Here is a 17,161-nt window from a genome sequence, read left to right on the forward strand (position 1 = left end):
CGTACATCGGGGCGTTTTTACTACTTTTACTAGCTGGGCGCTCTGACGAGAAGTATCATCCACTTCTCTTCAGAACTCCCAGCTTCTGGCAGTGCAGACACAGCCGTGTTCTCGAGAGATCACGCTGTGTCGTCACTCACAGGTCCTGCATCGTGTCAGACGAGCGAGGACACATCGGCACCAGAGGCTACAGTTGATTCTGCAGCAGCATCAGCGTTTGCAGGTAAGTAGCTACATCGACTTACCTGCAAACGCCGATGCTGCTGCAGAATCATATGTAGCCTCTGGTGCCGATGTGTCCTCGCTCGTCTGACACGATGCAGGACCTGTGAGTGACGTCACAGCGTGATCTCTCGAGAACACGGCTGTGTCTGCACTGCCAGAAGCTGGGCGTTCTGAAGAGAAGTGGATGATACTTCTCTTCAGAGCGCCCAGCTAGTAAAAGTAGTAAACACGCCCCGATGTACGCACATAATACACGCCCAGTTGGACTTTTACTTTTAAACACGCCCAGTTGGACTTTTGCAAGCCTCATTTGCCTAACTACAAAAATGGTCATAACTTGGCCAAAAATGCTCGTTTTTTAAAAATAAAAACGTTACTGTAATCTACATTGCAGTGCCGATCTGCTGCAATAGCAGATAGGGGTTGCAAAATCTGGTGACAGAGCCTCTTTAACCCCTTCCCTCTTTAGCCACTTTTGACCTTCCTGACAGAGCCTCATTTTTCAAATCTGACATGTGTCACTTTATGTGGTAATAACTCCGGAATGCTTTCACCTATCCAAGCGATTCTGAGATTGTTTTCTCGTGACACATTGGACTTTATGTTACTGGCAAAATTTGCTCGATATGTTCAGTATTTAATTGTGAAAAACACCAAAATTTAGCGAAAAATTGCAAAAATTAGCATTTTTCTCAATTTAAATGTATCTGCTTGTAAGACAGGCAGTTATAATACACAAAATTGTTGCTAATTAACATCCCCCATATGTCTACTTTAGATTGGCATCGTTTTTTGAACATCCTTTTATTTTTCTAGGACGTTACAAGGCTTAGAACTTTAGCAGCAATTTCTCACATTTTCAAGAAAATTTCAAAAGGCTATTTTTACAGGGGCCAGTTCAGTTGTGAAGTGGTTTTGAGGGCCTTATATATTAGAAACCCCAAAAAAGTCACCCCATTTTAAAAACTTCACCCCTCAAAGTATTCAAAACAGCATTTAGAAAATGTCTTAACCCTTTAAACATTTCACAGGAATTAAAGCAAAGTAGAGGTGAAATTTACAAATTTCATATTTTTCTGCAGAAATACATTTTTAATACAATTTTTTTTATAACACAGAAGGTTTTACCAGAGAAATGCAACTCAATATTTGTTGCCCAGTTTTTGCAGTTTTAGGAAATATCCCACATGTGGCCGTAGCGTGCTACTGGACTGAAACACCGGCCTCAGAAGCAAAGGAGCACCTAGTGGATTTTGGGGCCTTATTTTTGTTAGAATATATTTTAGGCACCATGTCAGGTTTGAAGGGCTCTTGCGGTGCCAAAACAGTCAAAATCCCCCAAAAGTGACCCCATCTGGGAAACTAGACACCTCAAGGAAATTATCTAGGGGTGTAGTGAGCATTTTCACCGCACAGGTTTTTTACAGAAATTATTGGAAGTAGGCCGTGAAAATTAAAATCAACATTTCTTCAAAGAAAATGTAGGTTTAGCGATTTTTTTTCTCATTTCCACAAGGACTAAAGGAGAAAAAGCACCGCAAAATTTGTAAAGCAATTTCTCCCGAGTAAAACAATACCTCACATGTGGTAATAAACGGTTGTTTGGAGACACGGCGTGGCTGAGAAGGGAAAGAGCGCCATTTGGCTTTTGGAGTTCACATTTAGCAGGAATGGTTTGCGGAGGCCATGTTACATTTACAAAGCCCCTGAGGGGACAAAACAGTGGAAACCCCCCACAAGTGACCCCATTTTGGAAACAACACCCATTGAGGAAATTATCTAGGGGTATAGTGAGCGATTTGACCCCACAGGTTTTTTGCAGAAATTTTTGCAAGTAGGCTGTGAAAATGAAAATCTACATTTTTTCAAAGAAAATGTAGGTTTAGCTAATTTTTTTTCATTTCCACAAGGACTAAAGGAGAAAAAGCACCACAAAATTTGTAAAGCAATTTCTCCCGAGTAAAACAATACCCCACATGTGGTAATAAACGGCTGTTTGGACACACGGCAAGGCTTAGAAGGGAAAGAGCACTATTTGACTTTTTGAGATCACATTTAGCAGGAATGATTTGCGGAGGCCAGGTCACATTTGCAAAGCCCCTGAGGGGACAAAACAATGAAAACGCCCAAAAAGGGACTCCATTTAGGAAACTACACCTCTTGAAGAATGCATCTAGGGGTGTAGTGAGCATTTTGACCCCACAGATGTTTCATAGAATTTATTAGAATTAGGCAGTGAAAATAAAAACAGTCCTTTTTCTTCAATAAGACGTAGCTTTAGCGCAAATTTTTTCATTTTCTCAACAAATAAAGGAAAAAAAAGAACCCAACATTTGTAAAGCTATTTCTCCCGAGTACGGCAATACCCCATATGTGGTCATAAACTGCTGTTTGGGCAAATGGCAGGACTCAGAAGGGAAGGACCGCCATTTGGAGTGCAGATGTTGCTGGATTGGTTTCTGGGCACCTGTGGGCCCAAAACAGTGGAAACCCCCCAGAAGTGACCCCATTTTGTAAACTACACCCCTCAATGCATTTACCAAGGGGTGTAGTAAGCATTTTAACCCTGGTGTTTTGTAGAAATTAGTGTGCGCTCAATGTTGCAGAGTGAAAATGGGATTTTTTTCCATAGATATGCCAATATGTGGTGCCCGGCTTGTGCCACCATAACAAGACAGCTCTCTAATTATTATGCGGTGTTTCCCGGTTTTAGAAACACCCTACATGTGGCCCTAATCTTTTGTCTGGACATATGACAGGGCTCAGAAGTGAAGAGTACCATGCGGAGTGGAGGCCTAATTTGGCGATTTACAAAGTATTGGTTCACAACTGCAGAGGCTCAGATGTGAAATAATAAAAAGAAACCCCTGATAAGTGACCCCATTATGGAACTGCACCCCTCAAGGCATTTATTAAGGGGTGTAGTGAGCATTTTCACCCCACAGGTCTTTTCCATAAATGAATGCGCTGCGGATGGTGCAAATTAAAAATTTATATTTTTCCCTAGATATGCCATTCAGTGGCAAATATGTCATGCCCAGCTTATGACGCTGGAGACACACACCACAAAAATTGTTAAAAGGGTTCTCACGGGTATGACGGTGCCATATATGTTGAAGGAAACTGCTGTTTGGGCACGCTGTAGGGTTCAGGGCCGAGGGAGCACCATTTGGCTTTTGGAGAGCGGATTTTGCTTGGTACTATATTTGTTTGAGTATTGCTGGTGTTTTATAATGTGGGGGTACATGTAAGCGGGGCGGAGTATATAAGGGGCATAGTCAGGTGGTATAAAAAAATAAAAATAATCCATATATGTGTGTTACGCTGTGAAGCAATCCTTTCTGCACAGGCCGGTGTCGCACTGATAAATGGTGTCATTTCTTATCCCCCTTTTGGTCCACACTCCGCGCCTTTGTAGTTTGGGGAATTTTGCTGGGAAAGTATTATCCTGGTATAATACGGGCACCGTCGCTTCCATCGGATATGATTGGGCCCTCCCTTCCTGGTTCCCTAATTTTAGGTCCTTGATAAATCGCCTCTTGAAACAGAAGAAATGTTCTCCTCGGGCACAACTGCATATTTTTTTATTTCCTGACTTATTGGAGCCATAACTAATTTTATTTTTCATAGACGTAGCGGTATGAGGGCTGGTTTGTTGCGGGACGAGCTGTAGTTATTATTGGTACCATTTTGGGGTACATGTGACTTTTTGATCACCTTTTATCCTATTTTTTGGGATGCCAGGTAAACCAAAAAACGCAATTCTGGCACAGCTTTTTTTGGTTTTTTTTTATACAGAGTTCACCACGCATTATAAACTACATGTTACCTTTATTCTGCGGGTCAGTACGATTCCGGCGATACCTCATTTATAGAACTTTTTTATGTTTTACAACTTTTTGCACAATAAAATTACTTTTGTAAAAAGAATGTATTTTTTCTGTCGCCAAGTTGTGAGAACCATAACGTTTTAATTTTTTTGTCGACGGAGTTGTATGAGGGCTTGTTTTTTGCGGGACGAGCTATAGTTTTTATAGGTACCATTTTTGGATACGTGCGACTTTTTGATCACTTTTTATTGTAATATTTGTAGGGCAAAGTGACTAAAAAACAGAAACTCTGGTAACGTTTTTTACGGGTTTTTTTTACGCTGTTCACCGCGTGCAATAAATAATATAATATTTTGATACCTCCGGTCGTTACGGTCGTGGCGATACCAAATACATATGGTTTATTATTATTTTTCAATAATAAAGGACTTGATAAGAGTAAAAGGGGGATTGTGTGTTATTTGATTACTTGAAACTTTTATTGTTTTCAAACTTTTATTTTTTGCACTTTTTTTTACACTTTTTTATACTTTTTTTACACTTTTTCTCAAGTCCCACTAGGGGACTTGAAGGTCCAACGGTCAGATTTTTTTTTTTCTAATACATTGCACTACCTATGTAGTGCAATGTATTAGATCTGTCAGTCATTCACTGACAGCAAGCCGTTTAGGCTTCGCCTCCCGGCGGGGCCTAAATCGGCTTCCGTAATGGCAGAGCAGGAGACCATTGTGTCTCCTGTTGCCATAACAGCAGTCGCCAGTCCCGATTGCCTGTCAGGGCTGGCGATCTGCTTGTAACCGCTACGATGCAGCAATCTCTTTCGATTGCTGCATCGAAGGGGTTAATGGCAGGGATGGGAGCTAGCTCCGGTTCCTGCCGTTACAGGTGGATGTCAGCTGTACAGTACAGCTGACTTCCACCACTGATGACGCCGGATCAGCTCCTGACCCGGCGCCATCTTGCCGGCAGCTACGGAAGCCGATCAGGCTCCGCCGCCGGGCGGATCTTGACCGGCTTCGGTGCTAGGCAGACCGGGGGGCCAGTATTAGGCCTCCGGTTGCCATTGCAGCCACCGGAACCCCGGCAATTTCATTACTGGGGTTCCGATGAGCTGCAAACACCTTAAGTGCAGCGATCGCGTTTGAGCGCTGCACTTAAGGGGTTAATGGCGGGGATCGAAGCTAATTTCGGTCCCCGCCGTTACAGTCGGATGTCAGCTGTAAGATACAGCTGAGATCCGGTGATGATGGGACCGGCTCAGCTTCTGAGCCGGTGCCAAACGTTTGACGTACATGTACGGCAAGATGCGGGAAGTCAGTACTTTCCATGACGTACATGTACGTCAAATGTCGGGAAGGGGTTAAGCAATTTCTTTAACTTCAGCCACAGGCAAAACAAAAGATCTGCCTGTGTCAAACTCTTTGGTTAACCCTGACCGGACTTTATCCATACCACTGCCTGGACTGGATTGTACTAACTGTACTCCCAGCTCATTGGGAACCACTCTCGTTCGTTCCCTCCCTCCCCGCCTGTTGATTAAGGTATTTGATAAAATAAAAGCATTTAAAAAAAAAAAAAAAAAAAAAAATTAATACCTTACTGCATATACCACTTGTTTCTGTCACTAACTCGTGATTATTTGGCAGCATATTCTTAGGGTCAAGTGCCCTTCTAACACACAATTTGCTCATCTTACTCACCAACAGAAGACTTCGGTTCCTCAATTCACCATTTTCCTGCTCCAGTTGCCGGCTTTGTTCTTTCAGTTGAAGATTGTGAGCAGAAATCTCTTTCTGGGCCTGGATTAGGTCACTGAAGGTCAGGGCCTTGACTCCCAACTGTGAGGTCAATATAAAATAAAACTTCACAAAACAGAAATTTTCACACAAATCACAACAGAAAAACTACCAGATGTATTTTCAGTACGTATTTCTTGGTTATTACCACTAACAACGGGTCCGACAGGTAGCGGTTTTTGAATGGACAAAATAGTGCAGTATGATACTCTATTTTGATCTTTAGTGTAGACACACACACACACACACGGATTTCATTGCTGAAAATCCACAGCATAGTACAGTAGCAGAAGTCTTCCACAGAGTAGGGAAAAAGCCGCAGAGAAACCGTTCATAAACTCCCCTGCGGTGTGTTAATCCGCAGCATGTATATTTATCCTGCCGAATCGCTGCTCTTCTGTGAAGGGTTTTCCCTATTGAATTCAAGGAGGAGGTAAAACCCTCAAAGAGCCATGTGCTTTTGCGGCGGAAACACCAACTCCACCGCAAATAAGGAAAAAGTTTTTTTTTTGGTTTAAAATTAAATTTAAAAAAAAATGCTTAACCTTACCGCTGACCGTTGCCATAGTGACGCGATCCTCTGTTCTGAGTGCAGGCTGGCCTCCTGGGATGTTTCATCTCATGTGACTGCTTCAGTGGTCACATGGACTACAGCGCCATCCCAGAAAGCCAGCCTGTACTCAGAGTAGAGGGTAGCGTCGCCAAAACTAAGCACGGGTGGTAAGTATTAACATTTTTTTTCCTGCAGTATTTCTGCCCGAAAATCTTCACTACAATTTGGTGAGGTTTTTCGTGCAGAATTCCCTGTGGTTGCCAGGACGGATACGCTATGTGCTTTTATGTGTGTCCATACCTTTACAAAGCAACAAAAATCTGTCAGAAAAGCACTTGTAATCTGGAGTGTGAACAGTCTTAAAGCAGTATAGTATGGAGACATGTTCTCTATACTTTTAGCCGGTCTATCCAATGAGAACATGAATACTCGACAGATATAGATTAGTAAAACGTTATATAAAAACATTAATGTAATGCTAGGCAGGTGGAAGATCCACATCACCCAACGTCTATGCAGCGAGGTCATGAAAAGGCAAGAGAGACCTGATCAAACGTCCCCTCTATAAGAGACCTGATCAAACGTCCCCTCTATAAGAGACCTGATCAAACGTCCCCTCTATAAGAGACCTGATCAAACGTCCCCTCTATAAGAGACCTGATCAAACGTCCCCTCTATAAGAGACCTGATCAAACGTCCCCTCTATAAGAGACCTGATCAAACGTCCCCTCTATAAGAGACCTGATCAAACGTCCCCTCTATAAGAGACCTGATCAAACTTGCTCTAATAAAATTCAAAAATATATTTACAGTACCTCATCCAGCTTCTGTTGGAACAATTTCTTAATCTCCTCTTTTTGAGCTTGGCAGAGGGTAAGAAGCTGCTGGGCTGCACCAAGGAGATTAGAATTTTTCTCCTAAGAAAACCAAAATGTAAAAGATTTACACATTAAAAGGAACCACTAGAAGAAGAAAAACAGGCTTTTATTATCCATACGAAATTAAGAGCCAAATGTACTAAATGTACAAAGCTCAGAACTGGACAAATTTCATTAGCCAGGAAACTATTGCTCCTAGATGATGGCACCAGACTGAGTGTAAGTGGCTCTGAAAGTCTCCAGTTATTTATTTCCACCTCAATTAAAGGGTAATCCCAGAATCAACATTAAATCACCTAGCCACCAATCAGAGAGCCCCCTCCCCCATTCCTCCTTATTGAAAAACCGCAGTGAGGAGAACTTTGAATGAAGCGGCTGATGAATATGCACGGTGCCACTCTACTGATAGAGAATACAGTGATTGGCTGTTTCCGTCAGTCCTATAGTCATTGAACAGAGTAGTAGGGCACATGCTTGTCTTCAACTCCATTCAACCTCCTCCTAAGGCTTCGTTCCTGTGCAAGGGTTCTGTCATTTTGCCGGAATCAATAGCGTAGTAGACTACGCTATGGATTCCGTCAAAACGACTGAATCCTTGCACAACTGAGACAAACGGAAACCTTTAGCACAGGATCCATCACCATTGAAATCAATGGTGATAGAAACAGAAATCTTTGGTTTCCATTTGTGTCAGTAAAGGGTCCCGGAACGTCGCAACGGGACCCTGGCACAGATGCGAACGAAGCCTTACTGCTGTTTGGGGTGCAGTGAAATTTAACAGTGGCTCGGGACCCCATTTTTAGTGATCGGTGGGTGTCCCAGTGGAGGGGATCTGAATGATCAGACACAAATCAATCCTGTGGATAGGTAACAAATTTTTAAAAAGGGGATTTCCATAATCGACATTTAAAACCAGTGAAAGAATTTTAAAAGGGAAGAAATAAGACACATACCTTTTCCTTTTCTAACAGTTGCTGAATTCCAGCTTTGTACTGAGAAGTCTTCATGTGAGACATAAGCTGCAAGTACTGGATTTTGAAGGAATCTGTGACAAAACATGTATATAAAATAAACACCCAGGGATAAAAGGTTGAATGTGCCAGCAACTGATAAGTCACAAGAGAAAAGGCTTTTATAGAGAACCTAATTCTAGGACTACTGAAAGGGTAAGCTACAGGTGCAAGAAAAAGTGAACCCTTTAGCATTATTGTTCGTACACATCACTGACGCTTTACGCTGAGGGGGTTCAGTCGGACGTTTCCGTCGGGTTAACCCCTCAGCGGAAAGGCAAACTGAAACCTCAGCTTTCGTTTCCCTCACCATTGAACTCAATGGTGACGGAAACCTAGCTAATGGTTTACATCTGTCACCATTGTGACAGAGTACCGTTGTTCTGAGGGAATGAGTCGCGCAGTTAAAAGGCTCTGTCACCAGATTATAAGTGCCGTATCTCCTACATAATCTGATCGGCGCTGTAATGTAGATAACAGCAGTGGTTTTTTATTTTGAAAAACGATCATTTTTGAGCAAGTTATGAGCAATTTAGATTTATGCTAATTAGTTTCTTACTGACCAACTGGGCGTTGTACAGAGGAGTGTATGAGGCTGACCAATCAGTGACTAATCAGTGTCCTACACTTCTCATTGTTCCAGGCCATTGTTACAGTGTGATTGTGCAGTGAAAGAAGCTGGGCTGGAACAATGAGAAGTGTATGAGGCTGATTGGTCAGCGTCATACACTCCTCTGTACAACGCCCAGTTGGTAAAAAGTAAAAACACGCCCAGTTGTCCATTGAGAAACTCATTAGCATAAATCTAAACTAGCTCATAACTTGCTCAAAAATTATCGTTTTTCAAAATAAAAACCACTGCTGTTATCTACATTACAGCGCCAATCAGATTATGTAGGAGATAGGGCACTTATAATCTGGTGACAGAGCCTCTTTAAGAACAATGGAATCTTGTCACAACAATGACAGACGGAAACCTTCAGCTAGGTTCCCATCAATATTGATATCAATAGTGAGGGAAACGGAAGCTTAGGTTTCGGTTTGCCTTTCTGTTGAGGGGTTAACCCGATGGAACCCCTCAATGGAAGGGCAACGGTGATGTGAACAGGCCCTTAACTGGATTTCAGCATTGATTGCTGATAAAATGTGGTCTGATTGTTATCCAAGTCACAATTATAGACAAATAGAATCTAACTGAACAATACAACTGTTTGTGTGTTATTAGTTTATGTCTTTTATTGAGCACATTGAGTTAACATCCACACCATGGCTTTTTTGCGTCCTAAATCTACGCCGTTTACTGTGGTATAAATAACACAATAACTTTATTCAGCGGGTTGTTACGATTGCAACAATACCAAATTTGTATAGATTTTGTATGTTTTACTACTTTTACACAGAAAAAACGCTTTTTTTTTCCAAAATTATTTGGTTTTGTGTCTCCATATTTGAAGAGCCGTAACGTTTTTATTTTTTCACCGATGCGGTTGTATGTGGGCTTTTTTTTTGCGGGAAGACTTGTAGTTTTTATTGGTACCATTTTGGAGTAGATGCGACTTTTTGATCGCTTTTTAATCACATTTTTTTAGAGTCAGGATTCACAGAAAACAGCAATTTTTCTGTCGTTTTTTATTTAATTTTTTACGGTGTTCACTGTGCGGGTTAAGTAATGTAATAGATTTATAGTCGGGGTTATTACGGACGCGGCGATACCAAATATGTGTAACTTTTTTACTTTATTTTGGTTTTTTTTAATACTAAAGCAGTTTGTAAGGGGAAAAAGTGGGTTTTTCATTTTTTTTAAATTAACTTTATTAAACTTTTTTTTTAACTTTTTTACTAGTCCCACTAGGGGACTTTAATATGCGATCATCCGATCGCTATTATAATACACTGCAATACTTTTGTATTGCAGTGTATTACTGCCTGTCCGTTTAACACGGACAGGCATCTGCTAGGTCATGCCTGCGGCATGATCTAGCAGGCATTCGCTACAGGCAGACCTGGGGGCCTTTATTAGGCCCCCGGCTGCCATTGAATACACAGACACTCGACGATCTTATCGCCGGGTGTCAGTGGGATGAGAGGGAGCTCCCTCCCTCTCTCCAAAACCACTCAGATGCGGTGCACGCTATTGCGCACCGCATCGGAAGGGTTAAATGGGTGAGATCGATACCAATATCGATCTCACCCGGCAGAGCAGGGACGCCCCCAACTGCCTCTGGCAGCTGAGAGCAGGGAGATTCGACGCTCCCTGCTCTGTTTACTTTATTCTGATGCAGTGCGTAAAAAGGCTTATGCATCAGAATAAAGCCTGTTAGTGGCCGCCGTGAAAAGGCGTATTGGCGGTCACTAACGGGTTAAGCAAAAGGAAAAGAAACACGAATCATAATGATGCAAAGATAGTCTGACGAGAGACTAGAAATTAGTAAAGTGTTCATAAGAGTAGGTAAAAAAACCAAGTTGAAATAAAATAGTACAATCTTATAAAAATGTAAACTAACGTTATTAAATGGACACCTATGGCTGGACATAAAAAAAAAAGAAGAAAAAAAAAAAGTAGTGTTGGGATAGGTTACCTACAGTCACTGCAAGACCGCACCGACACGGCTTTTCTGACTAAAGCGGCTTTAGTTCAAAGGACGTCTTATTCAATGTTCAAATGGCCTGTCATGGCCCCAGTATATTTAATGTGGTCTGTAGAGTAATCTGGGCTCATTCTGATCAGTACAGTGATAAAGTACTTACTGGACAGTACCCTAAACCATATAGCTGCAAAACAGTATCCCAAGAGAACTGCTCCATAAATCAGATTGTACACAGTGGCTACGTTTCTATTGCTGAAAACCACTACCAGCGTAGAGGATAAATCAGTAATTCATTTGCATCCAAGGTGTGCTGCATCAAAGTTTCTTTCAAACAATAGCTAATTTTCGGATTGCAGGAAGATATAACCAATCCGAATTCCATCCAAGGGGAATGAGGACATACAGGCAAGGATAGAAAGGAAGTAGGTAGACTTAAGCAAGAATGAAGGAGAGCAGTAAAACAGAGAACAAAAACATGACATGGGGTAAGATTAAAAAAAAATGCAAAAATTACAGAATCAGAAAGATTCCAAGGAGAAAAACATAACTAGGCATATTCATGGAAGTAGAATAAAAGAACGGAAAAAAAAAAATGAAGGCAAGCACATAATGGCCAGATAATAGCAGTGCTTCTCAAACTCAAGTGGACCTCACTAGTGAGACGCCCCTCCGTTGTTGGGGAGTCCGTTTTAACAGAGGTCAGAACATGCTGCACAGTTATTTTCTCTGGATACACAAATCTCTGGTATGAAAATAAAATGGATTCATTTTATGCTTACTTTAAGGTTATACTAGCTTCAGGAGACAAATTTTAAGATGGTTATCTTTAAAATATTTAGCATGGACTATGACTAATGCGAATGCGCAGGAATCACAATGTTCTGGCAGGTGAGGCCACAGTAGAAAAGATTGAGAAGCCCTGGTATAAAGTAATAATGCATATAAAGCAAGTAGGACATACAAACATCACAACATGCAACAAAAAATTGAACTTAAGAAAAACAAGTGGATTAAGGAGAGATAGAGAGAGAAACCGACACATGGGCAGCTCCACGGCTGAGAGCCTTCGCTCCAGCCTGGGGAAAAGATGCAAATTACAAATACCCGAGTGACTCTGCTGACGAAAGGAGCCGCTAAATAGGGAGGTGAGAGATAAGGGTGCGGCCAGAACCTTGGACGATGAAAACTGCTGCTAGAGAAAAGCAGAGTGTCAGACAAAGGGCATATTAAAACATGTCAGACAGTATGCACATCTCTCAAATTAAGACAGCTGCTTTTACTTGAAATCGTCACAAAAATTATATTCTGTCTTTTGAAAAACGGTCAAGTACGGTCAACCTATGGAGTCATTTGGACTCAAACTTGATTAGTTGATCGTATGGCCAATTGGGCCATCTTGTTGGGTTCATAGTCTCTGTTGCTATGCAATACAGATAATAAAAAAATCTGGTCATGATTTGTTGTCTTTTTGCCTAAACATGAAAGTCCTACCCCCTTTTCCCCAACCATACCAGCATTTCCGACCACCGATAATGTGCAAGTCATATTAAATTAAAGGTTCCCACTTCCCCAAGGATAGCGTTTCCAAATTCAACTGCTCCTTGAATACGTCATTTTCTTCCCTGGAACACAAGTAAGAAACCTGCCTTTCACACGATCGCATGTCGGATTCTTACCAAGCAGCTTCTGCAGAGCTGGTGGTGTGGGTGAAGACAACAGCTGGTTGGAAGGTTGGCGCTGCACTTTGGTAGGTAGCTGAAAATAGGGACTCTGAGGTGACTTGTAGATATCTGTACAAAATAAAAGAAAGAATAGTAAGTAGGTTTATTTTATTTTTTATATCAGAATGTAAGACCAAAAAACATTACAACAAAAATACAGTCAGTAATTCCGTAGTTCATGCACAATGCAAACCATAAAAAATAAAATAGAAATAAATGAAACTAAAAATGAATTACTGCATCGTCTTGGCGATATACATTCTGGGCCTGTTACCACCCATCATTTTATATTCATGCATCGTTTCCATTATATTACACTACTGCTTCTGTACAACAAAGGCAGGGCGGTACTTAAAGGTTCTTCCGAGACGTCAGTTGGAATTTTCTTTTCCTTAGCAGTAAACAGAAGAGAGATTTCTACATACAGGTTTCTATGGACACATTTGCAATATGGTCCCTGGTAGTCAGTGGTGTCATTTGATACATTATATATTTGGGGGTCCAGTCGGGAGGGTGGTCGATCATATTAAAATTTGTGTCCAGTTGGGGAAAGGTAGGTAGCTTACATGATGTCCAATGGGGTTGGGTAATCACCTAGTGTCTAATAGCAAATTACTCCAATTAAATTTGGGTTGGGGGGGGTATGTACCCCTCCTTTTTGCCATAATGGTGTATATTAGGAGATTTATTATGAGTCAACCTCTTACCGGTGTCTATTTTCATCCGTCCATGTTACTCTAAGCCCCTGGAAATCCGCTTAAATCACTGTGGGAAACTGCGTCTAGTCATATTGCGTCTAGCCCTTGCAGTGGCTGTATTCAAATAAATGCATTAATGCACTGCCAGAGCAGCTCTTCGTTCTGGCACATAGAAGGTGGGGAATTCCTCCACAATAAAAGGTCTATGCCTTAATAGGGGCCTATAGACATGGTTTGGTCTGCGAGACAACCCCCTTTAAAAGGACTATGTCTTCAATAAACTACTGTTGAAAAATTCTTACATTTATAAACGTTTTGTTTCATTTGGTATATTAAAAAATAATCCTAACATACTCTGGCCACTGAACCTCACAATAGACTGACACTTCCTGTTCTGAAGAGATCACTACCCAGCAGTCATCTCAATGAAAGGTAACACACGTATGTATGTATGCATGTATGCATGTATGCATGCATGCATGCATGCATGATATATATATATATATATATATATATATAAATAATACGGCCCAGGTCACGGAGCATGCCTAGAAAACTACCATAAAAGTCAACAGGTCCCCTCCTGTTCCTATCGTCCATGTGGCTAATGTAAAGAATGTCTCTAAACGTTAACAGAATCTCAGGCAAGATGGAAAGCCCCATAATCACGTTCACACAAAATGAAACCATCTACAATCAAAAAATTGAAAACCGAAAAAAAAAATTTTTTTTTTTTTTTTTTTTTAATGTTTCACTATCTGGTTTTAATTCGGAAAAGTATTACAGGTGATGCATTCCCTTTAGGGTATGTTCACACGGCCTATTTACGGACGTAATTCGGGCGTTTTTGCCCCGAATTACGCCCGAAAATAGCGCCTCAATAGCGCTGACAAACATCTGCCCATTGAAAGCAATGGGCAGACGTTTGTCTGTTCACACGAGGCGTATATTTACGCGCCGCTGTCAAATGACGGCGCGTAAATAGACGCCCGCGTCAAAGAAGTGACCTGTCACTTCTTTGGCCGTAATTGGAGCCGTTTTTCATTCAATCCAATGAATAGCAGCGCCAATTACGGCCGTAATTGACGCGGCGTTCAAGCGCCTGCACATGCCGGTACGGCTGAAATTACGGGGATGTTTTCAGGCTGAAACATCCCCGTAATTTCAGCCGTTACGGACGCCCTCGTGTGAACATACCCTTAAAGAGGCTCTGTCACCAGATTTTGCAACCCCTATCTGCTATTGCAGCAGATAGGCGCTGCAATGTAGATTACAGTAACGTTTTTATTTTTAAAAAACGAGCATTTTTGGCCAAGTTATGACCATTTTTGTAGTTATGCAAATGAGGCTTGCAAAAGTCCAAGTGGGTGTGTTTAAAAGTAAAAGTCCAAGTGGGCGTGTATTATGTGCGTACATCGGGGCGTTTTTAATACTTTTACTAGCTGGGCGCTCTGAAGAGAAGTAACATCCTCTTCTCTTCAGAACGCCCAGCTTCTGACAGTGCAGATCTGTGACGTCACTCACAGGTCCTGCATCGTGACGGCCACATCGGCACCAGAGGCTACAGTTGATTCTGCAGCAGCATCAGCGTTTGCAGGTAAGTAGCTACATCGACTTACCTGCAAACGCCGATGCTGCTGCAGAATCAAATGTAGCCTCTGGTGCCGATGTGTCCTCGCTCGTCCGACACGATGCAGGACCTGTGGGTGACGTCACAGCGTGATCTCTCGAGAACACGGCTGTGTCTGCACTGTCAGAAGCTGGGCGTTCTGAAGAGAAGTGGATGATACTTCTAGTCAGAACGCCCAGCTAGTAAAAGTAGTAAAAACGCCCCGATGTACGCACATAATACACGCCCAGTTGGACTTTTACTTTAAACACACCCACTTGGACTTTTGCAAGCCTCATTTGCATAACTACAAAAATGCTCATAACTTGGCCAAAAATGCTCGTTTTTTAAAAACAAAAAACGTTACTGTAATCTAAATTGCAGCGCCTATCTGCTGCAATAGCAGATAGGGGTTGCAAAATCTGGTGACAGAGCCTCTTTAAACAAAAGTTCCTGTATCACACCCCTGGGATCAAAGAAAGACTATGTACAGAGGGATGGGATCACAGTAAGGGCATGCACACATACTGCAGATTTGTTGCAGAAATGTCTGATTGCTCCATCATCTGAATAGGACTTGCAGAAATCCTTGAACATTGCTGCAGAAACAACCCCACACGTATGTAAAGAATTTTCTGCCACAGAAATTTCTGAAATAAATCTGTCAAATGTGTGAATACACACTGACTGACTGTTTTTTTCTTCCTGCTGTCACTTATAGCTCCCATACACACTAAACTTTTCATCCAGCTTCCCGACACCAAACGAGGTCCAATATTGCACTTGGAGCTTTGATTCACGCATCTAGTCTCAGCAAGCTTTTAAAGTCATGATGTATTACATACTTTCTTGGCAGTAGAAGGGTTAATATAAAAAACATCTTGATACCAGGCAACAATTTCCTGTATCAGTGAGCACAACCATAATAAACATTCCACATCTTTTATTAAAATAGTCATGGAAAACAGACCTTTTTGCGGATTGCAACCAATCACAGTACAAAACATGGCGAACACCACGGCAAACGGCGTGCAGGAAGGTCTAAATCTGCCTCAAAATCCCATACGGAATTTTGAGGCAGAATTTTTCTCCTGCAAAAAACTCAATGTGAACACAGCCTTAAACTTTGGGACCAAGAGATGAATTTAGAGATTAGGGGGAAACAGCCGGACTACTTTATTTGTGTGTCTGGCAGACAAAAAGGGGGGAAAAAAGGGGGGGGGGGTAGACTTTCTAATGCCATAAGCCATTTAATGTGCATGTACATATATTAACTTGTGGCGCACTTGTTTGGCGAACTGTAGGCTAGGACTGGGCAATTAATCGAAAAAACCACACCAATAGATAACAGACGTCATCTTGCGCATTTTTTTTTTTCTCCCCGGTTTCAACTTTATCTGCGTCCTCTGGACGCAGATACAGTTGAATCCAATGGTAGAGCAGAGGCCATTCACTCCCTGTTCTACCATTTATTATGTAACACCGGCCGCAAAGACACCGATACCTCGTCCGTCTGCACTGAGCCAATCAGGACTCGTCGCAGACAGGCACGATGATGTCAATGCCTCACAACTGTATATACCAAGCCACTCAAGGCTCGGCATAGACCGGCGCAAGGCAGTGACATCACCACGCCGGTCTGCGTTGAGCCACCCTCCATTCGTCGCTGGAACAGGGTTAAGGCGAATATCATATATATATATATATATATATTATGCACTATTGGGGCGGTGTGGGCTTAGCTATGGGGGCATTATAATGCGTGGGGGCAGTTGTGGGGTATTATACTGCATGGGGCAGCTGTGAGGCAGTGTACTGTGTAGGGGCAGCTATGGGGCATTATACTGTGTGGAAAACAGTATGGTGGCAATATACTGTGTGGGGGGCAGTGTCAGGGGATATATTATATACAGTAGTTAACAGCAGGCTCCGGGGATAAATATTAAGTAAATTGAGTAGCATGCAAATAGGGGGTGTAGCATGCAAAAGGGGTGTGGTCTAAATAATCGTTCATTAATCGTAATTACATGATGAATTAATCGTGATTTTGATTTAGGTTATAATCGCCCAACCCTACTGTAGGCCTTACCACCATGTGCCCTCAGGAATTGTATAAATCCCTAGACAGTCAGTCCAATGCTGCTTTGCATTAAATAGGATGTGGTGAAATAAAACGTAACCACATACTAGCTGTCAATTGAAATAGTTTTTCAGACATTTGACAAGTGACTGAGTGATCATACAGTACAACGC

At 41.9% G+C, this 17,161-nt stretch overlaps 1 protein-coding gene across 1 annotated transcript in view; it reads right to left on the bottom strand.

Moving 5' to 3' along the window:
• The window catches only part of DOT1L (DOT1 like histone lysine methyltransferase), a 218,476-nt gene that overhangs the window by 43,445 nt on the left and 157,870 nt on the right, over nt 1-17,161 (bottom strand). Inside the window, exons 15-18 of the mRNA XM_075864436.1 lie at nt 12,557-12,670; nt 8,236-8,327; nt 7,220-7,321; nt 5,756-5,893 (exon numbers count right to left, since the gene is read on the bottom strand). Coding sequence (XP_075720551.1) covers nt 5,756-5,893; nt 7,220-7,321; nt 8,236-8,327; nt 12,557-12,670 — 446 coding nt within the window. The remainder of the gene's footprint in view (nt 1-5,755; nt 5,894-7,219; nt 7,322-8,235; nt 8,328-12,556; nt 12,671-17,161) is intronic.

The sequence above is a fragment of the Rhinoderma darwinii genome, chromosome 1 (assembly GCF_050947455.1).
Source record: "Rhinoderma darwinii isolate aRhiDar2 chromosome 1, aRhiDar2.hap1, whole genome shotgun sequence".
NCBI classification, from domain to species: domain Eukaryota; kingdom Metazoa; phylum Chordata; class Amphibia; order Anura; family Rhinodermatidae; genus Rhinoderma; species Rhinoderma darwinii.